This window comes from Mesoplodon densirostris, chromosome 7 (assembly GCF_025265405.1).
Source record: "Mesoplodon densirostris isolate mMesDen1 chromosome 7, mMesDen1 primary haplotype, whole genome shotgun sequence".
NCBI classification, from domain to species: domain Eukaryota; kingdom Metazoa; phylum Chordata; class Mammalia; order Artiodactyla; family Ziphiidae; genus Mesoplodon; species Mesoplodon densirostris.
In genome coordinates this window covers 58,966,144-58,989,591 of record NC_082667.1, presented here as the reverse complement: position 1 = coordinate 58,989,591, position 23,448 = coordinate 58,966,144, and the positions used below count along the sequence as shown (strand labels likewise).

The following is a 23,448-nucleotide window of genomic DNA, read 5'->3' as shown; positions in this document are numbered from 1 at the left end:
GAGTTAGATGCACCTCAGGTGTTCTACTTAACCAGCTGTGTACCCTTGGGCAAATCGCTTCACCTCTGAGGCTATTTACAATCCCTATCTTGCAGGGCTGTGGAAACCAGAAGAGTGAAGCAGACTCTGCCCTGAGGCAGGACCCAGGTGGAGAGGTGGTGGTAGGTGCCCTGTTCTGAGAGCAAGCAAGTGGGTCAGGGCCTGCCTTGTGAAACTCTGGTGCTCCAGCTCTCCTCTAGGGCAGCAGCAAGGCCTGCTCTTAACCCTTTCCTCATGGTGAGACTCTCAGGCCTGTGAGAGCCATTTATGAGATTGTTGTTATTACCTCAGTGTGGTCTTCAGTGCTACCTTGTGAGTCACGTATTTTATAGGCATTAAGGGTTGAGGAGTTACTGAGGCCTCCTGGTATGCTGTCCAGTGGTTCCTGCCACCTTTCCCAGCCCCTCATTGTCTCAGGGTCATGCCTAGAACTGTGATGAAGTCTGGTGGCCTCATGTCCATGCCAGTGTCTGAAACACAAGGCTGGTGAATGAGCCAGCTGACAATGCCTAAGGCAACAAATTGCCCCTCAGTTTCCTCTGGTGCAAAACAAATCCTGCCTCAGAGGATTAATGTGAGAATTAAGGTGCATTAAGTACACTGACCGGGTCCTCCACTTATGCCGACTCCCTGCCACCTTCACCCTGGCTTGACTCAGGGCACCCAACCCTGTCCCTCTTGGGGACTATGAGACCTCAGCTCAAAAGTAAGGTGAGGTTGTAAGTCAACTATACTTATAAAAATAAAAATAAAAAGTAAGGTGAGGGGGCCTCCCTGGTGGCGCAAGTGGTTGAGAGTCCGCCTGCCGATGCAGGGGATACGGGTTCGTGCCCCGGTCTGGGAGGATCCCATATGCCGCGGAGCGGCTGGGCCCGTGAGCCATGGCCGCTGAGCCTGCGCGTCCGGAGCCTGCGCGTCCGGAGCCTGTGCTCCGCAACGGGGGAGGCCACAACAGTGAGAGGCCCGCATACCGCAAAAAAAAAAAAAAAAAAGTAAGGTGAGGAATCCTGGGCCCTCTTTCCTTCTCTACAACCCTAATATCCTGGACCCCTTGCCCAAGCACTGAAGGGCCCAGCCTCCAGCTCTGACCAGTGGGGAAGGCACAGTAGCACCAGCTGACTTAAACAGGAAGGTCATGTTCTCTGGGCTTGGCTCCACAGCTGCCCAACAGGATTCCTGAAGGACCCCAGCCCCTAGGGGAAAAGTGCACAGGGCGAGGGAGGAATCTGAGTCCTAGTCCCAGTTCAGCTGCTGATTTCCTATGTGTCCTTGCCTGCAGACGTCTATAAAATGGGCCTGGATGGCTTAATTCTAAGGGCCCAGCCCTTCATGAGATGCCTTGGGATTCTGGAACCTCAGAGTCCTCTAACCCTTGAAACAGAAGTAGCCCTGCCCACCTGCTTTCCTGACTGGAGACAGATGGTAGGAAGAGGGACAGGGAGGCTGACACCCCTGGTTTGTCACCACCTCCCTGGGTGAGGGTGAGACTCTAAATGGGAAGACTCCGGCTGAGGCTGGGTGTCTGCTCTACAGCCTGTCCCACCCAATGCAGTTATACCGCCTCCTAAGGGTATGACTGTGGAGGATGGGAAGCAACCTGACTTGCCCTCACTAAGCCTGGGACTTGGGGGAGGTGGATTTCCCATTTGTAAAATGGAATAAGCCTACAGCATCTAAGGTTCCTAAGTTCCTCTAAATCTTCCAAGCAGCACAGGAGAAGCAGGGCAAACAGGAACACTCATTTTGCAGATTAACAGGCCCAGGGCCAGCTGGGGAGTTGGAAAGGCAGGTACTGGAGTACCAGACACTGGTGAGTGAAAGCTCAAGTGGTCTGGCGAGAGAGCAAGGCCACTGCTGACTCCAGGCTGCTCCTTTACTTGCCACCTCAGCCCTGGCCTGGTCTGGAAAGAGAAGCAGACCAGATGACCTCCACCCAGATTGCTGGAGGAAGATGGGTCACACCCCCCTTTCCAAGTCAGGTGGCTCCTCCCCTGCCTACCACGTGCCAAAAGGGCCCATTAGACCAAGACCTCTGGTAACAGAGAGGGAGGAGACCCCAAGGTTGAGCTTGTTTTATGGGTGATGTGCTAGTCAGGCTCAGGGGCAGGAGGCAGGACGAAGAGTCAGGCTGAACTTCTCAAGGGACTGAGGGCTTGAGATGCTGGCTTGTCCAGGCTTCCCACAGTGTCAGCTGGGGTCAACTCCATCAGGACTGTGAGAGGCAACGGGGAGCTGAGGGGTGAAAATGTGGGGAGAGGGAAGGGAGGTGGTGGGAAAGGGAGCAGAGGGAAGGGGTGGGGAGAGAGGGAAGGGAATGAGGGGAGGAGGAAAAGGGAAGCAGGGCCAGGCTGCAGCCAAAGCCAGAGGTGATCAGCAGGGGAGGCTCAAAAGGGAGCATCCTGGGAAGCACAGGCGGCCACGAGGGCCCGTTTTAGCTGCTCGTAGGTGACGAACATCACCACGTTCCAGGAACCCAATCGGAGAAAGGAGGGCATGAACCTAGAGGGGAGAAAACACAGGTCATCTCTTTCACCCTGCTGGGCCCTGGCATCCAATCCAACCCAGATGCTCTGTTCCAAAGGAAGCTGGGAGGGCCCAGGGAATGGAGCTGTGGCCTGTGAGCAAGAGTCCCCTGTGAGTCTCCATTTTAACACCCACAAAGTAGGCATGATAGCAACTCTGAGAGGAAGGAGTTAAGAGGATGAGAATGCCAGGACCAGGATCAGAAATAGTTTGACACGTGGTTGCCACGGCAACCACTCAGTTCTGGGTGGTTCTCTCCCACCTGTGTGATAGGTACAGATGGCCAGGAGGCCTAGAATTGGGTGGGGTGGATCAGAGGCTCACCCTTTGTAGAAGGCTTGGGGACCCTCCTTCTGGAGCATGGTGAGGGCGCAGTGGCCAGCACTGCGGTACTGGCATGGGGCAGAGTTCATGTATCTCGTCTTGACCACGTCGACAGGGGAGGCGATGATGGTGGTGCAGAAGCCCGCCCCGAAAGCGGAAGTGAAGTGGCAAGGGAGGTCATCTGCCAAGAAGGAGGAGCAGGGGAAGCAGTCAGGACTCCTCACCCCATAATTCCAGAAGGAAAGAGATGATTTAAGTAGCTAAGGTCTCGTGGTTGTAGAGACACAGAGACTGCAGCTGGGACCTCTCCCAGTGTCTCTGAGAGTCACTCTGCCAGTCTAGCCTCAGCGCCTCAACGTGCAGAGTGGAAACTTCACCCCAGTTGGCTTCAATTCAGTGAAAGAGAAATTCACTCCATAAGCAAAGGGGAAATGGGATGAAAAGATGTGGTCTCCAGGTATACCCATACTGGCTCCCGGTGTGGGGGAAGGTGAGACCCAGCATCATCTACCCTAACTCACCTGTCATTAGGTTGGCCTTCAGGAGAGTGTCCTTGATGAGGTCGTAGGTCACCAGCTCAGCACAGTTGACAACAGCATTACGAGCGACATTGGGAGAGGTCCCTGCAGAAAGAAAGGGTGCCTATGTGAGACCAAGGAATAGGGGAAGAGGAGGATGGGGAAGGGAAAACACTTGGTACACACCTTTCCAGAGTCCCCGAAACCCCTCCTCTCGGGCAATGGTTTTGTAGGCCTCAATAGTGCTTTGGTACCTCCGGCCACCTCCAGCCCGGGCCTGCGCTTGGAATCGGACCTTTACCACATCCGTTGGCTGGGCCACGGCCACAGCCAAGGCACCTGTGGTGCTGCCTGCCAGGAGGTGGCTCCCGATGCCGGCATCTGTGGGAGAACCATGGGGGTCAGTGGCCAGCTGGGTTTATACTCATTTCCCACCCCTCCTCACCAAAACCACGTCACTGTCATTTCCTGTCTTCACTGTAACCTCTCGGTAATAAGACCCAGACTAGCTCTGCTCTAAGAACTTTTTGCATTATACAATTTATCACTGGGAGTGTCTACTACGTGCTGGGCACTGGGACAGAGTGAGGAGCAGGACAAAATGGGACTTAATGCTTTCGTTCATAAAGCATTTTCATTCACTACATTTTACCTACTCAACAGCCCCGAGAAATCAGAATCTTTTGTGGGTTTTTTTTTTGGCAGCACTGTGTGGCTTCTGGGATCTTAGTTCCTGACCAGGGATCAAACCGGGGCCCTGGCAGTGAAAGTCCTAACCACTGGACTGCCAGGGAATTCCCAAGTATCATTTCCATTTGACAAATATGAAAGGCTCCGAGAGAAGTGGCTTTTCTCAAGGACTGGGTTTCATAGGACTTGGGTTCTCACCCCTGATCTACTCCTCCCTGCCGTGTGATCTTGGGAAAAGTCAACCTTTTGATCTGGGTTCTCATTTTCCTCACGTGTAAAATGGAGGGTGGGCATGGCATGCTGAGAAGGTGAAATGGAAGAGTGCTGGCCTTGGAGGCACAAGTCCTAAGTGTGTTTTCTTTCTGGCTCCCCATTATGTGCCCTTGGCCAAGTCCCGCCCGCCCGAGCAAGCCTCGGCCTCTTCATCTGTAACACGGGGATGATACCACCTGCTCCCGCGGTGGTTGCGAGGGCTGTCATGAGACGATGCCCTACTCAGAGCCTGGCACAGCCCAGGTGTTCAGGAATCATTAGAAGAATCAGGGACCCTTCTAGTTCTCAGTTCCTCTGATCTGAAATTCCTCCTAGAGGTCTTGGGGCCTAGAGGAACTGTGCAGCTAAAAGAACGAGGATCAACCATCACTGAGAAGAGGCCAAGAGGCCTATGGCCCAGCTCCACACTCACGCTCAGAGCCCTTGGTGTAGAACTGCTTGACAGAGTCGTACAGGCCGATGCGGATGGAGGCGAAGCTCATCTGGCGCTGCAGGCCGGCGACCAGCCCTTTGTAGAGGCTGCGGGGGCCCTCGGTGCGCACCATGGTCAGGATGGTGCCCAGCACCCCGCGGTACTGGGCACTGGCCGCAGCCTGCACTGGCCCCTGCCTTTCTCCTTGGATCTGCAAGGCCAAGGCAGGTGGTTGCCCTCCCCATCTCCTTCCATCCCTATGCTCTTAAATTTATAGCCTCCAAAAACCCCACTGGCCCTTGAGGAGTCTGTGTCTTGGGGAGGGAGCAGACTAGCCACCATCAGAACCCCAGGCTTCATCTCCTCACCTGTAGCCGGACTTTAGCAGTATCCAGGGGAAAGGTGATGAGATCTGCAATGCAGGCAGCTGTGCCAGCCCCCAGGAACTTCACAGTGGCAGTAGGGGGCACATCTGTGGCCTTGAACCCAACCATAATGCCAATTCCTGCTACCTCCCAGGAGATGAAGAAAAAAGAAGGGGGCACCTTCAATTAGCAACAAGACGAGACAGAGGAACTCTGCTGGAATCTAAGCCAAGGAGAGAGAAGGTCCATCAGAAGCCGAAGCTCCAGACCCCCGCCCCTCACTACCCCACCACACTTTCCCTGATAGCACCACCTCCCTAAGCAAGGACCCAGAGCTGCCCCTGGAGGGCAAATAGGAGTGAGCTCCACAGGCACTCCAACAGGGGCTGGAGAAGCAACTCATTCCTGAGAAGTCCTCCCTTTGACCACAGGGAGTGTCTGGACCACAGCTCTCCTAGTGCTACCTCACAGGCACTGGCCCAGCCCTGTGTCCGCTGGGTGCAGAAATTTCACTGATGCCCACATTCCTGATTCTGCAGATCTGTTTAGAGGGCAGACAGAAGTGGGGAAAAGGTTTCAGCTAGACTAAGACCTGACAGGCACAAACCCACAGGCTTATGCCCTGGATGTCTTAAGCAGGAGAGGTTCCTATGGGTGTTGAACTAAGTCTAGAAGAAAAGGAGTGAACAAGACCTATTCAGCTCCTTCAATTCAGTCTAATTCTCTTCCCCACCAGCCCGCACACAGCTTGGGCTCTCTAGAGTCAGTCTTCCAAGGAGTCTGCTTTGCTGGGCACTGGCTCACTGAGGCGCAGGAGACAGTATCTACCCTAGAGGGTGGCTTATTGTCTGGCACAGGGGATGGACAGGTGATTCAAGCTGCATTTGGGGCTTGCAGAACATAGTCTCAAAGTGCAAAGGAGGGAACATCCAACTCCACTGGGAGAGAAGAAAGGGTGGGTAATCAGAAAAGACTTAGAAAAGGTAGCATTTAGCTGGGCCTTGAAGGATACTGAGCAATTCTCAGGGCTGAGAGTAAGTGCATAAGGTGCTGTACCCACCCCCACCCCAGGCCTACTGTGTAATGCAGGGAAAACTATTCCCTCTCTGGCCAGTTTCCTCTCTTATAGTATAGAGGGATCCACATCTTCATGAGAGGTGGGGATGCGGAAGTGCAGGTCAGAGTTATAGTGACAAAGGAAACCAAAACCTCCATTTTGTTCTCAGAATTGGAACAACACCTTCCTCCCCCGCCTTGGAAGGAAGTGAGCCCAGCACCCCAGTGGAGGAGGGTGACCTGCTTCTCTCCCCTGAGTTTCTTTCACTACATAGGAGTGGCTGCTCTGAGCCTCACCTAATTGGCTGCCCCCATTGCTGGGGCCGGGAGGAAAGAGCTGGCCAGCAGAGGAATGATGTGGTGGCAGTCAGTTGTGAACACACAGACCCATGGAAACAAAATGCTCACCAGGCTTCTTCCTCCTGGGCTTCTCATCCCAGGTGGCTGGGCAAACAGGGAAGTCTAAAGGCTACTCACCACTCAGTTCCTGGCCTTATTCATGCTTCCCTGGATCCTGGCCCACATGAGGCTCAGTGAAGACTGGCACTCAAGCAGCAGAAGGGGTTGATGAAGGTGTTCCAGAACCCCCAGCGTCCCTGCCCTGACATCCTCGTTCCCCAGGAACTGCTCCACACCTTTCTTCCCCCCTCTGCCTGGCACATTCTATTAGCTCACTTACTTGTCAGTGCAGCCCTGTAAAGTGGCCGCCCTTACTTCCATGTTTCAGAACAGGGAACTTAGTAAGCGTCCTGTCTGCAGGCTCCAAAGCTTATGCTATTTGGTTTGCACTGTGCCCAGCTCATTTCTTTCCTGCTGTTTTCTCAGCCCCAGGCCTTTCACGAGGAGGTCCAACACCGAAGTTCTCTCATGACAATGTGACAGTTCTGAGAAGGTTCAGGCAAACGGCATTCCCTTCTCTGGGCATCAGAGACACGATGACATGAGTCAATCATGTCCTGACCTTGATCTGGGTTGCAACGTGTTGTGAGGGCCAGAGAAGAATAAGGTCCAGCCCCTGCCCACCTCAGAGACAAGTGCAAAGGCTAAGTTCCCATTTTGAATGTTGCCTTGGGTTTGCCATAAGCCAGGTCCTTCAGAGGCATGGGTATGAAGGCAGAGGTCTCCGTGCTAAAGACCATACTAAGAAGATTAAACTCAGGCCTAACGAGAAAGAGTTAATAATATATTACAATCCCCAGCAAATAACCAGTTTCACCTGATTACTAATTGCAATCTTAAGGACAGTCAAAAGCTTGAGTCAACAATATGTAGTTATAACAACAGGGTCCTGTCCTAACTCTCCTGCTGACTCCTAGGGTGACCTGGGGCTAATCACTGTCCCACCTGGGCCTCAATATCCTCCTTTGTAAAATGGGGATTACCATCCTTGGATTGTCAGGTCAACTTAAGGGCCAGAATGAGACCAGGGATATATGAAAGTGCTTTGTGAACGCTAAGAGTGACTTTACTGGGATGGTGGTGCTAGTTATTTGTGTTAATGTCCTGCTAAACCTGCCCCCCAGACCACAGGGCTGAAGCAGTAGAAGACCCCTCCCTTAGAATGGACTCTTACCTGGCTCCGTTAGCTCTCACGCTGAGGCCTTCAAGATCAAGCTTCTCTAAAAGCATCCCATTCTTCAAAGCTGCCAGTGGCTATCATGGCCTGATCCCTTTGGTTTTCCATAGAAAATGGCTGAGAGATGAAACACCTAATGGTCATACTATGTGTCCTGCAGGTGAGGGCAAAGGAGGAGAGTTTAGAAAGGGAAATGGACCTTAAAGGACCACACCCCAGCAAGGAAAGGGCCATCTGTCCAAGGCACATAAGCCCACTCAATCCTTATCAGGGGGGTGTGAGGGTAGGGAACAGGGTCCATTTCCCACAGGGCAGCTGGCGACTAATTAAGTGCACACACTGGAGGAGGGGGACACACTGGAGGAGAGGATGAACCCAGGAGTCCTCCCTCCCCCGTCTGCTCTCTTAGTATCACACATTGCTCTGTTGCAGATTTCTCCTTTAGTGGAACTCAGTATTCTGGAGAAGCGTCCCGCAACACAGTGGACTCTGGTGAGTGGGAGTGGGGCGGGGGGGGGGTGTCATGATGGGTCAGAGACTCGCTGAGTCAACTAGGGACCAGAGAGGGGCTGCGAGGAGGTTAGAGGGGCTGGAGCGGGCCCTGCTGGGGCTGCATCAAGCAGCTCAAAGCCTCCTGCCAGTAGAAAGAGCCCCAGGAACGGCCTGGGGCCGCCTGGAGTGGCAGAGGTCATCCTGGTCTTCGCTGAAGGTCCCCCACCCCGGCCGAGGAGAGGAAGTGGAAGGGTGGAGGCTTATATTACAGCCATTTGAACGCGAGAGGTAAAGAACAAAAGCAAGAATGAAAAGAGTGAAAGAAGAGAGATAAAGAAAAACAACAAAAGGTAAAATACAAAATAGGGTGGGAGGTGAGGAGTGAAATTAAAGGTGGCGCGCGGGTTCCTTCCGCCGGGGTAGCGGGAGTAGGGCAGGTATAGCGGGCGCAGGGCCGGGCTCACCGGGCCGCAGGGAGGACAAGCGAGTACAGGCAGATATGTCAGTCGGCGGGCAGAGCGCGCATCCACGGAGAGCAGACTGTACCCGACCCAAAGGCGCGGCCAGCCGAGCTTGCAGAGAGGTAGGCAGAGGGTGCGGCGCGACTTCGATCTATGGGGCGGGGCCTGCTGGGCGGGGGCGGGACCTGCGGGCTCCGAGGGCTGGGAGGCGGCCCTTTAGTTGCCCCATTTCCGCAGAGACCGCCACGCCCAGAGTTTTCTCCGCGCCTTCCTCCACTTCCATTTTCGGGAGCCGATCCCAGCGTCTGCCCCTTCGTTCCCCCATAGGGTTACCCCTCGTCCCGCCAACTTCATTGTGAAGATGGCAAGACGGACTCCCGGAAAGAAGCAGAGGCTGCCCAGGGTCGTACACGCCTCTGGCCCCTAGCCAGGGCTCTTTTTAACAGCGCCCAGAGGCTCGGGTAGAAGAGCACTCTCTCCTTTCAGGGACGCAGTCCGCTAGTCCCAACTCAGCCACCCGTGATTCCGCAAACCGCCCGCTCTACCCAGGTGCCAGCGCGGGACCCCGCGGGGCGGGGCCTCCCTACCGGCCTCGCTGGCGATTGGTTAAGGGAGCCGTGGGGCCAGAGGAAAGAGCCAATCTGGGCTGCAGCAGCAGGTGGCCGATCACCGCCAACGCCGTTGGGTGCGGCTGGGTTTCCCTCTGCCTCCGGGTCCTGTCCTGGGCTCTCCGGGGACTTCAGGACGGGGAGGGGTCACGAAGCGTGACGCTCCCGCCCCCACTTACAGAAGAGCCAATTGTCTGGAGCCTCTCGAATGAGAAGGCCGAACAGGGCGTGGACCTGCTGCGTGTCTAGGCCCCGGCATGAGAAAGGGATGGTAGGTGAACCGGGACTGGGTCACCCTCAGGTTGTTGGTGGTCTTATGGGGGTGACAGACACGTAAACGACCGGTAATTGTGTCCTGTGGCTGGACAAACACGTGCACGTGGAGTGTAGAAGCAGATAGTCTATGTTCGCCCTTGGGCTCTATGTCCCTACTTTTGTGTACCTTCTGACCCCCTCTACCTCTTTTCAGTCTTGTCGACTGTCTGGGACTGTTGTAAGAATTCGTGGAGGTCGTGGAAACCATATCGTTGACTACACTGTAAGCTCTTCTAGAGCAAGAAGCTATTTCCTATATTTTTAGTATCACAACCTTCTAAGGCCCGCTTTAGATGTGGACAGGGACCATTGCCTGCCATTCTAGTAAACAAAGAATGTTGCCCACCATTCCAGTTCTATAAGGATCTGGCCATTAGTCACTGCAGCCTTCCACCCACAGTGAGCCCTGAAAGGAATTCAGAGTGGAGAAAAACAGGAAGTATTCTGTGCTTTGGATTCTGTTGGCCCTAGATAGTTAAGATGCATACCTAAGGAATAATTTAAATGAACCCAGATTCTTGCATCTTCCCACATACAGAAAAGCACTAAAATCATTAATTTGAGATGTCTCTTCTTTGTGATTGACAGTAATCTTTTGATGTTCAACTACATTTTTTTTTCCAGCAAAAAACTCGTATTTATCCTGGCTTCTCTCTTACCTCTTCCGAGCAGTTCCTTAAAGCTATCTGAGAGGCTGTCTCCTGGGCTATTGTCTTCAGTAAGATCCCCAAATAAAACTTAACTCGCTACTTTTAGGTCGTGTGTTTTTCTTCAGTTGACATATAGTAGAGGCTCAATGCATGCTGTTTGGGCTGCTGTTGAAAGTGCCCTTGGGAAGTGTAATGGGAGGATCTGGGAAGATGAACATTTAGTGAGTGCAGTTACTACGTTCAGGTTCAGTGTGGATACTTCACATAACCCTGTGAGGCTGGTATTAACCTCTGATCTACAGATGCGTGCCAAAGAGGTTAAATCATCTGCCTAATGTCACACGGTTAGGAATGGTGCGCCATGACTTAAGCCCTGGTTAATCAGCTCAGTGTGTGTATTTTTTGTCCACAAGCAGAAGGAATTGTCAGCCAGGAGACTATAGCTGGAATGGGACTGGATAATTATAGCAAAAAAGAAAAACACACTGAGCATATGATCCTGGCAGAAACAAAGTGGAAACTGAGAAATCAAGCCAAAAATTTATTTCTGGCACTGTGGAGTCTCCCATTCACTTCTGGCCTAGCTTTTGTACGTAAGCTTCTGTCTTTGGCTGTGATGAACGGATTCCCAGGATACTCAGCAAGTTTGTGGTGAGACTACTGAACTGGTCGGTGATCTTTGAGGAGACATGAAAAATAGAGTAAAACAAAGGCTTGGAAATAAATGTGTTGCCCTGATTGCCAAAACAGGGAAGAATCTGGATTTCAAAGACTATATACCTGTGAAATGTTTGTTCATCCCTAGCAAAATTCAAGGGACTGTTAAAAGGATGATGTGTGGATACTAAAAAGAGAAGTAGATATCACCAGGATTCAACATGGATTTCTTAAGAAGTCCTGTTAAATTCTCTTTTTCTTAGGATGGAGCCAGGCAGATCAGGGTGATGCTACAGACACTGTACCTCTGGATTTTTAGAGGTACAGCTCATCCAAATCATAAGGTGTCTTATGCAGAAAGTGAAGAATGTTTGGTGTCAACTGAAAAAAACACACAACCTGAAAGTTGAGAATTATATTTTATTTCGGGCATTACTGAGGCCTTAAGCCCAGGATACAGCCTCTCAGATACCTCTGAAGGACTGTTCTGAAGAGGTAGGGGAGGAGCCAGGGTATATAGGAGTTTCTGCAAAAACACCAGGTAGCTGAATATCAAAAGATTACTGCTAATTAAAGAAAAACCAGATATCTCAAGTTAATGAATTTAGCACTCTTCTGTGTATGGGAAGATGCAAGAGTCTGGGCTTAATAAAATTATATCCTGTTTTTCTCCATCATGAATCCCCTTAGGGTGCACCATTGAGGGTGGCTGCAGTGGCTGATGGACTGATAGTCTCAACATCCTTTGTTTACTGATACGGCAGGCAGACATTCTTTGTCCACAATGGGTACAGATAAGTGCATTTTACAAACCTGTTTCACATCTAGTTCACTGAAAAAAAAAAAAAAATATATATATATATATATGTACTTATGGTTTTGGAACTTTAAAATTTTAAAAACGTTGTTTGAAACAATGAAAATGAAAAAGACACAAGAAAGACACTGATTTTTTTTTTTTGTAAATTTATTTATTTTATTTTATTTTTGGCTGCGTTGGGTCTTCGTTGCTGTGCGCGGGCTTTCTCTGGTTGCAGCGAGCGGGGGCTACTCTTCGTTGCGGTTCCTGGGCTTCTCATTCGGTGGCTTCTCTTGTTGCGGAGCACAAGCTCTAGGCACGAGGACTTGTGCCTTGTAGTTGTGGCTTGCGGGCTCTAGAGCCAGGCTCAGTAGTTGTGGCACACGCACTAAGTAGTTGTGGCTCGTGGGCTCTAGAGCGCAGGCTCGGTAGTTGTGGCGCACAGGCTTAGTTGCTCCGCGGCATGTGGCTCTTCCTGGACCAGGGCTCGAACCCGTGTGCCCTGCATTGGCAGGCGGATTCTTAACCACTGTGCCACCAGGGAAGCCCCACCCCCACCCCTGTCCATATCTTTTTGTTGTTTGTTCTTCTCTTTCTTGATTTCTTAAAAAAAAAAGGGGCGGGGGAATGGCCATCCAAAACGAGGTAGAATTACTTTGAACATTTGCAACAACAAAACTGGACTAAAATCTTTAATGAATCTTTGTTGTCAAGTAAGAAACCCTGCATTTTAAATATTTAATTGGGGGCTTCCCTGGTGGCGCAGTGCGCCTGCCGATGCAGGGGACACGGGTTCGTGCCCCGGTCCAGGAAGATCCCACATGCCGCGGAGCGGCTGGGCCCGTGAGCCATGGCCGCTGAGCCTGCGCGTCTGGAGCCTGTGCTCCGCAACGGGAGAGGCCACAACAGTGAGAGGCCCATGTACCGCAAAAACAAAACAAAACAAAAGGGGCTTCCCTGGTTGCGCAGTGGTTGATAGTCCGCCTGCCGATGCAGGGGACACGGGTTCGTGCCCCGGTCCGGGAGGATCCCACATGCCGCGGAGCAGCTGGGCCCGTGAACCATGGCCACTGAGCCTGCGCGTCTGGAGCCTGTGCTCCGCAACGGGAGAGGCCACAACAGTGAGAGGCCCATGTACCGCAAAAACAAAACAAAACAAAAGGGGCTTCCCTGGTTGCGCAGTGGTTGATAGTCCGCCTGCCGATGCAGGGGACACGGGTTCGTGCCCCGGTCCGGGAGGATCCCACATGCCGCGGAGCAGCTGGGCCCGTGAACCATGGCCACTGAGCCTGCGCGTCTGGAGCCTGTGCTCCGCAACGGGAGAGGCCACAACAGTGAGAAGCCCGTGTACCGCAAAAACAAAACAAAACAAAACAAAAATATTAAATTGGGAAAACATTGTTAAGAGTTAAAAGATGCTTCTTTGTGTGAATTAATGTGTGATTGAAATAAAGCTCAGTTCATAAAGCAGAGCATGAACATAGCAGTTGTTCACATTTTGCTCATAGTTCTGTAAATGCAAGTTCTCCCCCAGTTTCTTTACAGCATGATAGGCCTTCAGCTGGTGATCAGATGGCTAACATTTCCATTTTCATATAAGAAACAACTTGATCACATGGTTTTTCAGTGCCTTCCCTAAAATCCATGATTGTTAATAGATTCTATTTTTTCCTCCATTATTTCTGAAAGGAAATATAGCAGCAAATTCATTCACTGCCAACCATTACAAATATTCAGTCCTTTATTAAGGTACATAACATTACAGTAGACTTAGAGTGCTAATACATAGATAATAAAATAACTATAGCTAGTAAAACAAAGCAAATGAAAAGAAAATTAAAGAGCCTTTATCAAATGAAATACTTACAACTTTCAATTGAAACACTGTAGAAATTATATATTGAAAAGCACTAGGAATATACAATAATTCAGCAACAATTATTGAGGGAATAAATGAAAGAATCACAGTGATTAGAACTTATTTTCACATTAATATGTATATTAGGGGGTTCTCCAGAGAAACAGAGCCAACAGGATACGTGTGTATATGTAAAGAGAGATTTTTGGGTGAGGGGGGGCATGCTGCGTGGCTTTCGGGATGTTAGTTCCCTGACCAGGGATTGACCCCTGGCCATGGCAGTGAAAGCACCGAGTCCTAACCATTGGATCGCCATAAAGAGAGATTTTTTAAAAGGAGTTGGCTTGTGCAATTATGGAGGATTGACAAGCCCAAAATATATAGCATAGACCTGCATATGTAGTTAGAGACCCAAGGAAGAGTTGCAGTTCAAGTCCAAATACAGTCCTCTGGTAGAATTCCTTCTTGTTTGGGGGAGGTCAGTCTATTCTGTTCAAGCCTTCAACTGATTGGATGAGGCCCACTTAGGTATGGGGGTGGGGGTAACGTGCCTTTACTCAGAGTATTGGATGAGGCCCACTTAGGTATGGGGGTGGGAGTAACGTGCTTTACTCAAAGTCCACTGATTTAAATGTTAATCTCATCCAAAAAACACCTTCACAGAAACATCCGGAATGTTTGGCCAAGTTTCTGGGCACTGTGACCCAGCCAAGTTGACACAAAATTATCCATCACAGTATATATTAGTTTTCCTTATATAGATAAGATAGCATACATTTAGTTTCTAGTTCATGTAAGACAAATTAGAAAACTAAACATTATTACATTTACTCCAAGTACAGCACTGACTGAGCCACAGGTAACTTGGTCTAAAATGTTTTTTTGTTTTTTTTTTGCGGTACGCGGGCCTCTCACTGTTGTGGCCTCTCCCATTGCGGAGCACAGGCTCCGGACGCGCAGACTCAGCAGCCATGGCTCACGGGCCCAGCCGCTCCACGGCATGTGGGATCTTCCTGGACCGGGGCACGAACCCGTGTCCCCTGCATCGGCAGGCGGACTCTCAACCACTGCGCCACCAGGGAAGCCCGGTCTAAAATTTTTAATCCTATAAATAGGCCATAGTATTGAACACATGGTTGTGTTAACAGTTCAAAGAAAGACATATTTCTAGAAGTAAGTTAAATGCACATATAGTTTTATAAAGAACAAAAAACCATCAGTAAAAATATTTAGGTTATAATATTCCCAAAGTCTATTTTCCACATTCTTGTTTAGTTAATTTGGTCACAATTTTAAACTGTAAAAAATTACCCTTTAGAGGAACTAAACTATAACATGACATAAACTTCCTAAGGAAGGTAACTTGAAAAATATAAAAAGTGATTCCAATTTTTCTAAGTAACATTTGAGATACTACAAGAGCAAATTAATTAAGAAAACCTTTGAAATTATTCAATTATCTTTAAAATTATACTGGCATAATTTAATATCTAGAATGCCTAAAATAATGTTTTCATAGTAGATTTATCACTAGAGTATTTTGATCTTGAAAGCCTCAGTGCTTCTTTTTTTTTTGGCTGCATTGGGTCTTCGTTGCTGTGCGCGGGCCTTCTCTAGTTGTGGCGAGTGGAGGCAACTCTTCGTTGTGGTGCTCGGGCTTCTCATTGTGGTGGCATCTCTTATTGTGAAGCACGGGCTCTAGGTGTGCAGGTTTCGGTAGTTGCAACATCTGGGCTCAGTAGTTGTAGCACGCGGGCTCAGTAGTTGCAGCGCACGGGTTCAGTAGTTGTGGCTCATGGGCTCTAGAGCGCAGGCTCAGTAGTTGTGGTGCACGGGCTTAGTTGCTCCATGGCATGTGCGATATTCCTGGACCAGGGATCGAACCTGTGTCCCCTGCATGGGCAGGAAGATTCTTAACCACTGCGCCACCAGGGAAGTCCAGCCTCAGAGCTTCTAATGTGTAGCTTTAACCTGAAATCATAATCCTTGGTTTGCAAACATCAAATTCAATTTTATGTTAGTTGATATAGAAACTAAACAAAAAATTCTTAAATCAAGGTGATAGCATGCAGCAACCATTGCTACCAAAATGGAAAAGTTCTATTTTTCCTTAGAGATTCTATGAAAAGAAAACCCACAGTGAGTGACAAAGTCTACACATAAACATTGTTTAAAAATAGGGTGTTTGGGCTTCCCTGGTGGTGCAGTGGTTGAGAGTCCGCCTGCCGATGCAGGGGACACGGGTTCGTGCCCCGGTCCGGGAAGATCCCACATGCCGTGGAGCAGCTAGGCCCGTGAGCCATGGCCGCTGAGCCTGTGCATCCGGAGCCTGTGCTCCGCAACGGTGAGAGGCCCGCGTACCGCAAAAAAAAAAAAAAAAAGGATGTTTGCCAAAAATGGAAAATAATCCAAATGTCCACCAATTGTTGAATGGATAAATAAAATGTAGTATACCCAAACAATGGGATACTATTCAACAGTATAAAAAGCAATAAAAAGGAATGAAGTACTGATACATGCTACAATATGGATAAGCCTTGAAAACATTATGCTAAGTGAAAGAAACCAGTCACAGAAGACCACATAGTGTATGTTCCCATTTATATAGGCAAATCTATAGAGACAGAAAGTAGAGCTAGGGAGTATGGGGGAATTTGGGCATGACAGATAACAGATAAGGGGGTGTGGTTGTTTTGGGATGAGGAAAATGTTCTAAAATTGATTGTGGTGATACTTGCACAACTCTGATTTACTAAAAAGCACTGAATTTTACTCTTTAAATGGGTGAATTGTGTGATATGTGAATTATATTTCAATAATGCTGCTACCAAAAAAAAAAGAGAGAGAAACAAAACAAAATGCAAATCAGACCATGTTAACATCCTTTCAAGGACTGCTCTTGCACTCGGAATAAATACTAAATGGGTTAAAAAAAAAAAAGAATGTTTTCCAAAATTTCTCGCGAAATGTCAGTTAAACTTTATAGTCTGAATTAAGACCTTATAAAACAAGGTTAAATTATACATAATTTTGCTGATTTGCATACCTTCCACATATAAAATAAGGTTAAATTGTACTGATTTGCATACCTTCAACAAGGTTCAGCTGATATACATAATTTATAGGTATCTACAGGAATTCTTGTTTTTTTAAATTTTATTTATTTTTTTGGCTATGCTGTGCAGCTGCTCGGCTTGTGTGATCTTAGTTCCCTGATCAGGGAGAAGTGAAAGCACGGAGTCCTAACCCCTGGCCTGCCAGCGAATTCCCTCCATAGGAATTCTTAATGTCTCATCATATCTTCTCTCAGTAATTGTTGTTTATTGTTTTATACTCTTTCTATTCTAAATACCAAGAAGTCTTTTCACAGGGAGAGTTAAATCACTTTCCATTATCCCCAAAAGTGTAGGTAACAAAATATAAAATTAAATAAGATTTGTTAAAGTAACATAAAATCTCCATAACAATATTCAGTGACTGCTTATAAATGTTACCAGTTATCATAAAGCCTATAAAGTTTATCCTTAGATTAATAAAAAGAAATGTAGGGACTTCCCTGGCGGTCCAGTGGTTAAGACTCTGCACTTCTAGTAAACTCAAAATGGATTAAAGACCTAAATGTAAGACTGGACACTATAAAACTCTTAGAGGAAGACATAGGAAGAACACTCTTTGACATAAATCACAGCAAGGTCTTTTTTGACCCACCTTCTAGAGTAATGGAAATAAAAACAAAGATAAACAAATGGGACCTAATGAAACTTAAAAGCTTCTGCACAGCCAAGGAAACCATAAACAAGATGAAAAGACAGCCCTGAGAATGGGAGAAGACAATTGCAAATGAAGCAACTGACAAAGGATTAACCTCCAAAATATACAAACAGCTTGTGCAGTGCAATATCAAAAAAACAAACAACCCAATCAAAAAATGGGCAGAAGACTTCCCTGGTGGCGCAGTGGTTAAGAATCCACCTGCCAATGCAGGGGACATGGGTTCGAGCCCTGGTCCAGGAAGATCCCACATGCCGCGGAGCAACTAAGCTGGTGCACCACAACTACTGAGCCTGCACTCTAGGGCCCGTGAGCCACAACTACTGAAGCCCAAGCGCCTAGAGCCTGTGCTCTGCCACAAGAGAAGCCACTGCAATGAGAAGTCCATGCGCCACAACAAAGAGTAGCCCCCGCTTGCCACCACTAGAGAAAGACCATGCCCAGCAACGAAGACCCAATGCAGCTAAAAATAAATAAATAAATAAATAAATAAAGACACATGCGGACTTCCCTGGTGGTGCAGTGGTTAGGAATCTACTTGCCAGTGCAGGGGACACAGGTTTGAGTCCTGGTCTGGGAAGATCCCACATGCTGTGGAGCAACTAAGCCCGTGCGCCACAACTACTGAGCCTGCGCTCTAGAGCCCGTGAGCCACAACTACTGAGCCCAAGTGCCACAACTACTGAAGCCCACATGCCTAGAGCCCCTGCTCCACATCAAGAGAAGCCACTGCAATGAGAAGCCATGCACCGCAAGGAAGAGTAGCCCCCACTTGCCACGACTAGGGAAAGCCTGTGCGCAGCAATGAAGACCCAACGCAGCTAAAGATAAATAATAAATAAAATTAATTAATTAATTAATTAAAGGGAAAAAAAGACACATGCATCTCAATGTTCATTGCAACACTATTTACAATAGCCAGGTCATGGAAGCAACCTAAATGCCCATTGACAGATGAACGGATAAAGAAGATGTGGTACATATATATAATGGAATATTACTCAGCCATAGAAAGGAACAAAATTGGGTCATTTGTAGAGACGTGGATGGACCTGGAGACTGTCATACAGAGTGAAGTAAGTCAGAAAGAGAAAAACAAATATCGTATATTAACACATATATGTGGAATCTAGAAAAATGGTACAGATGAACCGGTTTGCAAGGCAGAAATAGAGACACAGATGTAGAGAACAAATATATGGACACCAAGGGGGGAAAGGGAGGGTGGGCTGAATTAGGAGATTGGGATTGACATATATACACTAACTAATATGTATAAAATAAGTAACTAATGAGAATCTGCTGTATAGCACAAGGAACTCCATTTTGCTGTACAGTAGAAACTAACAACATTGTAAAACAATTATACCCCAATTAAAAAAAAAAAAGACTCTATGTTTCCACTGCTGGGAGCTTGGGTTCAATCCCTGGTCGGGGAACTAAGATACCGCATGCTGCTTGCTGTGGCCAAAAAACCCCAAAAAACAACAAAAAAAACCCCCCAAAAAAACACCCAGAAGTGTAGATTTGCCTTAAAATAAAAATACAGTGCTGATTGCTAAAAAGTTCTTTGTTAGGGCTTCCCTGGTGGCGCAGTGGTTGAGAGTCCGCCTGCCAGTGCAGGGGACACGGGCTCGTGCCCCGGTCTGGGAAGATCCCACATGCCGCGGAGCGGCTGGGCCTGTGAGCCATGGCCGCTGAGCCAGTGTGTCTGGAGCCTGTGCTCCGCAATGGGAGAGGCCACAACAGTGAGAGGCCCGTGTACAGAAAAAAAAAAAAAAAAAAAAAAAAAGTTCTTTGTTAAAAAGAAACAACCTAAGGATCAATTTAAAAAAAATAAAAAGCAGCTCTTTGTTGCGTTAGGATGTGCTATAATGAGCAAGACTCAAGAAAAAATTAAATGTTTGCCAAACTACAATACAACACACTTTTAATATCATCCAAACTACAATACAACACACTTTTAACATCATTAAGTGTAAGTTATATTGCACTAGCAGAATAGTTTTTTTGACTGGCACTATAAAGCTAACTTTAAGAAAGAAAAAAAGACACCAAGTGTGAATAACAAATGGTGTAACTAAATTACTGCAAATGAAGATTAGCAGTGAGAAGTGAGGAAGGTGACACTCTAAACCATTCTGATACGATGGCATCTCTAATTTACAAGAAGTAGAACTCCTGTATCAACATAAGATGGTAAAGTGGACTTGAAAAAGTTGGCCTCAGTGTGAATATCCAGTGTTGAAGCACCTTCCCTGAATGAGTGAACAAAGTTAATGACATGTAGAGAGAATTTTATGCTGGAATGTCAGAGCCTTTGATGACTTTCTTCTCTGCAAAAGTTGTATGTAGCAGTTTTCCTACAAACTTCTCATTTAATTCAGAGCTAAATAGTGGAATTTCAAAGCACAGCTTAAGAGAAAGCCAGTCACTTTTGTTGTGGCAACATCAGAGTTGTGTTTTGTTGTTGAATCCGTTGTTGCTTCCTCAATGACCATTTCACAGGATTCTTCATTTGCTCTGAGCCAGAAGTTAAATACGGTAAGTCAGGTTCTCCCTTCTCATCAGAAGCATCACCAAGTTTTCTGTTTACACGTTGACTAGAAGCTTAGATATGGTGACACATTTGCAGAAATCCCTGCAAGCCCACTTTATTCCTTAATATTTGCAATGTTTTATGAACATCCATATTGATACAGCAAACCTTCCTTATAGTTCTGTTTTAATCAAATGGAAAAGGTTTTTCTCATCCCATCATTTAACATCTGAGCTAATCTGAAGTAGGAATTACTTCAGGATTATGACTCCAAAACATTATTAATATTCAGTATTAGCTCTGAAATATATCTGATGGTTTTTGAAGCCTTCTACCTTTGGCCAGTAAAAGAAATAGGGATCTGACTTCTGAGCAGTGGCTTCTGGATAACTGGTCTAATATTCTGAGGAGTACTGTTGCTGATGGGCTGTATTCATAAATGAGAGGAGCCGGGCTTCCCTGGTGGCGCAGTAGTTGAGAGTCCGCCTACCGATGCAGGGGACGCAGGTTCGTGCCCTGGTCGGGGAAGATCTCACATGCCACAGAGCGGCTGGGCCCGTGAGCCATGGCCGCTGAGCCTGCGCGTTCGGAGCCTGTGCTCCGCAACGGGAGAGGCCACAACAGTGAGAGGCCCGCAAAAAAAATAAAAATAAAAATAAAATAAAACAAATGAGAGGAGCCATGGAAACAAGCCATGTGTAATTTTGTTTAGAACTCTGCTGCAAGTCACAGGGTCCGAATCAAGAAGGCTCTCACACCTTATAAGAGATCCAGAAGAAAACCATAATTGATTGTTCTGGCTGTGTAGCTCTGTGACTGTATCATTATTATAATGCAGAGACAGTATGGTGTTTCTCAGAGTGAGTGCCTTATCAAAATATCTCTGCAGTCTGCACTTTTTCTTCATCAGTGTTTTGAACCTTTTCTAGTTCTGTAAAGAAGCTGTCCAGAGACTTACGTGAAAGTCTGCCAACTTTTGGTATAAGATTTCTCATCATTACAAAGGAAAGTGTTGAGTCAAATAGGAAAGCAGTATGCTTTGTGAGTCCTGTAGACAGATCCAAATTGCTTATACTGGCTGTGTCAGCTGGATCTTGACTATTTCTATCAGTACCAGAGCTGACAAAACTTCTTTTCAGGACTCCTACTTTCCTTGCCATCTTTTTTTTTTTAATTAAAATTAATTAATTTATTTATTTTGGTTGCATCGGGTCTTAGTTGCAGCACGTGGGATCTTTGGTGAGGCACGTGGGATCTTCCGTTGCAGCGCACAGGCTTCTCTCTAGTTGTGGCGTGCAGGTTTTCTCTCTCCAGTTGTGGCCCGCGGGCTCCAGGGCATGTGGGCTCTGTAGTTTGTGGCATGTAGGCTCTCTCATTGAAGCGCGTGAGCTCAGTAGTTGTGGTGCGTGGGTTTAGTTGCCCTGCGGCATGTGGGATCTTAGTTCCCCGACAAGGGATTGAACCCACACCCCCTGCATTGGAAGGTGGATTCTTTACCACTGGACCACCAGGGGAGTCCCTTTCATTGCCATCTTATATCGAATAAAAAGAGTATCTTTTGTGGATGGAAAGTACTTTTAAATCTTTTTGCAGATGGAACATTGCACTTTGATGAACGTACTTGCTGCACATTTATTACTTATGTCTCTTCTTAGGGGCAGAGCCCAAGCAGCAATACATGGAAACATTCTTAGCCAGTGATATGTCTATCTCAAGGACATTTGCAAGCTCTGCAACATTAGTATGCTCATCTATTGAAAGAAATCTAAAGTTTCAAAGTAATCACCTAGTCATCTTGAACTCAATTCATTACAAAACCTTCAGGAGAATAAAATTCAGATATTGACACGTTCAAATAAATCCTTTGTTGTATAAACTATGTAGCATATTGTAATATAGGGATTCAGAGAGTTGAGTATATTTCTCAGGCAAAATGCACATCTTTATGTCGTTTTTGAGATCTGACCAGCCTATACTACTCACCATGCCTCTTTGGCAGTTTCCACTGGCTTTATTGGTAGAAGATGTGACCATTCCTCAAATTTCAAAAAGAAAAAGTTTGATGATCTACACTGATTCATAATATCAATGTACTGCTCTCTTTTTATTGCCAAGAAAACTTAGACAGTCAGCCCTAATAAAATTGGGCAATGAAGCATAACTTTTTTTATGGCCACGCCAGGCGACTTGTGGGATTTCAGTTCCCAGACCAGGGACTGAACCTGGGCCACGGCAGTGAAAGCCCACAACCCTAACCACTAGGCCACCAGGGAACTCCTAATGCATAACTTTTCTCATTGTTCATAATGTCCTCTATAATCTCAGTATAATATGATAATGGTGTTATCCTCAGACCCTTTACCATAATACCCAATAAATGGTAAATATACAGTGTGAAATAATCTCGACTGTAATAGTTCCTCAAAGTATTTGCATTCAATCTTTCTTGACGTGTTTAAGTTATATTTCTGTATCATAACTGACTGTGGGTATGTAGAGGACAATCTGCTTTGCATATTTCCTCTGTGAATTTCCAAGACCCTATCACGTGTTGGTGGGCAGCCTGTTCCGTGAGTGGCTGTGCCTGATGTGGAACATCCTATCCATGGTGCGAGGGCCCTGGTTCAGCTGGTGGGGAGCCTGCAGGAGGCCTGGTGCCTTACACTTTAGAATGCCCAGGCTGCCCCATGGTGAGGGCTCCAGACAGCTCAGCACGGCAGAGAACAGTGTCAGGGGTGCATCAGAGGATCTCAGTTTCTTCATTAAATTATACTTTAAGGAAAAAAGAGCTTTTAAAATTAAAATCATCATTCTTGTAAATAATTACGCAGGTTCACTAATCTACTCTCATATGTCACTGTTCCTCAAATTTCAATGAAAGGGGTTTCCCTGGTGGCGCAGTGGTTGAGAGTCCGCCTGCTGATGCAGGGGACACAGGTTCGTGCCCCGGTCCGGGAGGATCCCACATGCTGCGGAGCGGTTGGGCCCATGAGCCATGGCAGCTGAGCCTGCGCGTCTGGAGCCTGTGCTCCGCTGCGGGAGAGGCCACAGCGGTGAGAGGCCTGCGTACTGCAAAAATAAATAAATAAATAAATAAAAAATAAAAACTTCAGTGAAAGGATTCGAGAATGCCTTCATTTTGCTTCTCTCCATTTCAAAATTCTTGCCTATGTGACTCTTTTATTTCTAGGTTTACCATATCCTTTCCAGAGTGATCCCTCCTGCCTGCACCCATTATTCTATGCTCTTCTCTTTTCTCGAGGACCTTTCCTCCTATCTTGTCTTTCCTTTCTTCTACTGTGTGTGTGTGTGTGTGTGTGTGTGTGTGTGTGTAAATTAAAAGATACCCTCAGGACTTTCCTACTCTTTTTACAGTGGCTATTTTTTCTCCTTTCTTTCTCTGCCAAACTTTCTGAACAGTTGGCTGTCCTCTGACATCTCAGCTTCTGGCACAACTCTTACATATCTGATGAATGAATAAATGAATGATCTCACATTCATCTCTTAATTCACTTTAGGCCA

General features: G+C 47.4%; 1 protein-coding gene and 1 pseudogene across 3 annotated transcripts; both read right to left on the bottom strand.

Annotated features, from left to right (window-relative positions):
- Positions 1-2,096: 2,096 nt before the first annotated feature.
- Positions 2,097-9,432, bottom strand: LOC132492987 (dicarboxylate carrier SLC25A8). Of its 3 annotated transcripts, none has more exons than XM_060102971.1 (8): positions 9,317-9,432; positions 7,774-7,930; positions 5,148-5,367; positions 4,780-4,990; positions 3,591-3,785; positions 3,408-3,509; positions 2,887-3,067; positions 2,097-2,538 (listed from the first exon to the last, which is right to left on the bottom strand). In XM_060102971.1, the coding sequence occupies exons 3-8, from the start codon at positions 5,271-5,273 to the stop codon at positions 2,424-2,426; spliced, it is 930 nt and encodes a 309-aa protein (XP_059958954.1). In that variant the 5' UTR covers positions 5,274-5,367; positions 7,774-7,930; positions 9,317-9,432; the 3' UTR covers positions 2,097-2,423. The 3 variants fall into 3 exon arrangements, with proteins under 3 accessions (XP_059958954.1, XP_059958956.1, XP_059958953.1); XM_060102973.1 differs by lacking the exon at positions 9,317-9,432 and adding an exon at positions 8,733-8,880 and having other exon boundaries at positions 5,148-5,287; XM_060102970.1 differs by lacking the exon at positions 9,317-9,432 and adding an exon at positions 8,733-8,879.
- Positions 9,433-19,545: 10,113 nt separating this feature from the next.
- On the bottom strand, positions 19,546-22,533 carry LOC132494170 (protein FAM91A1-like; annotated as a pseudogene).
- Positions 22,534-23,448: the final 915 nt, after the last annotated feature.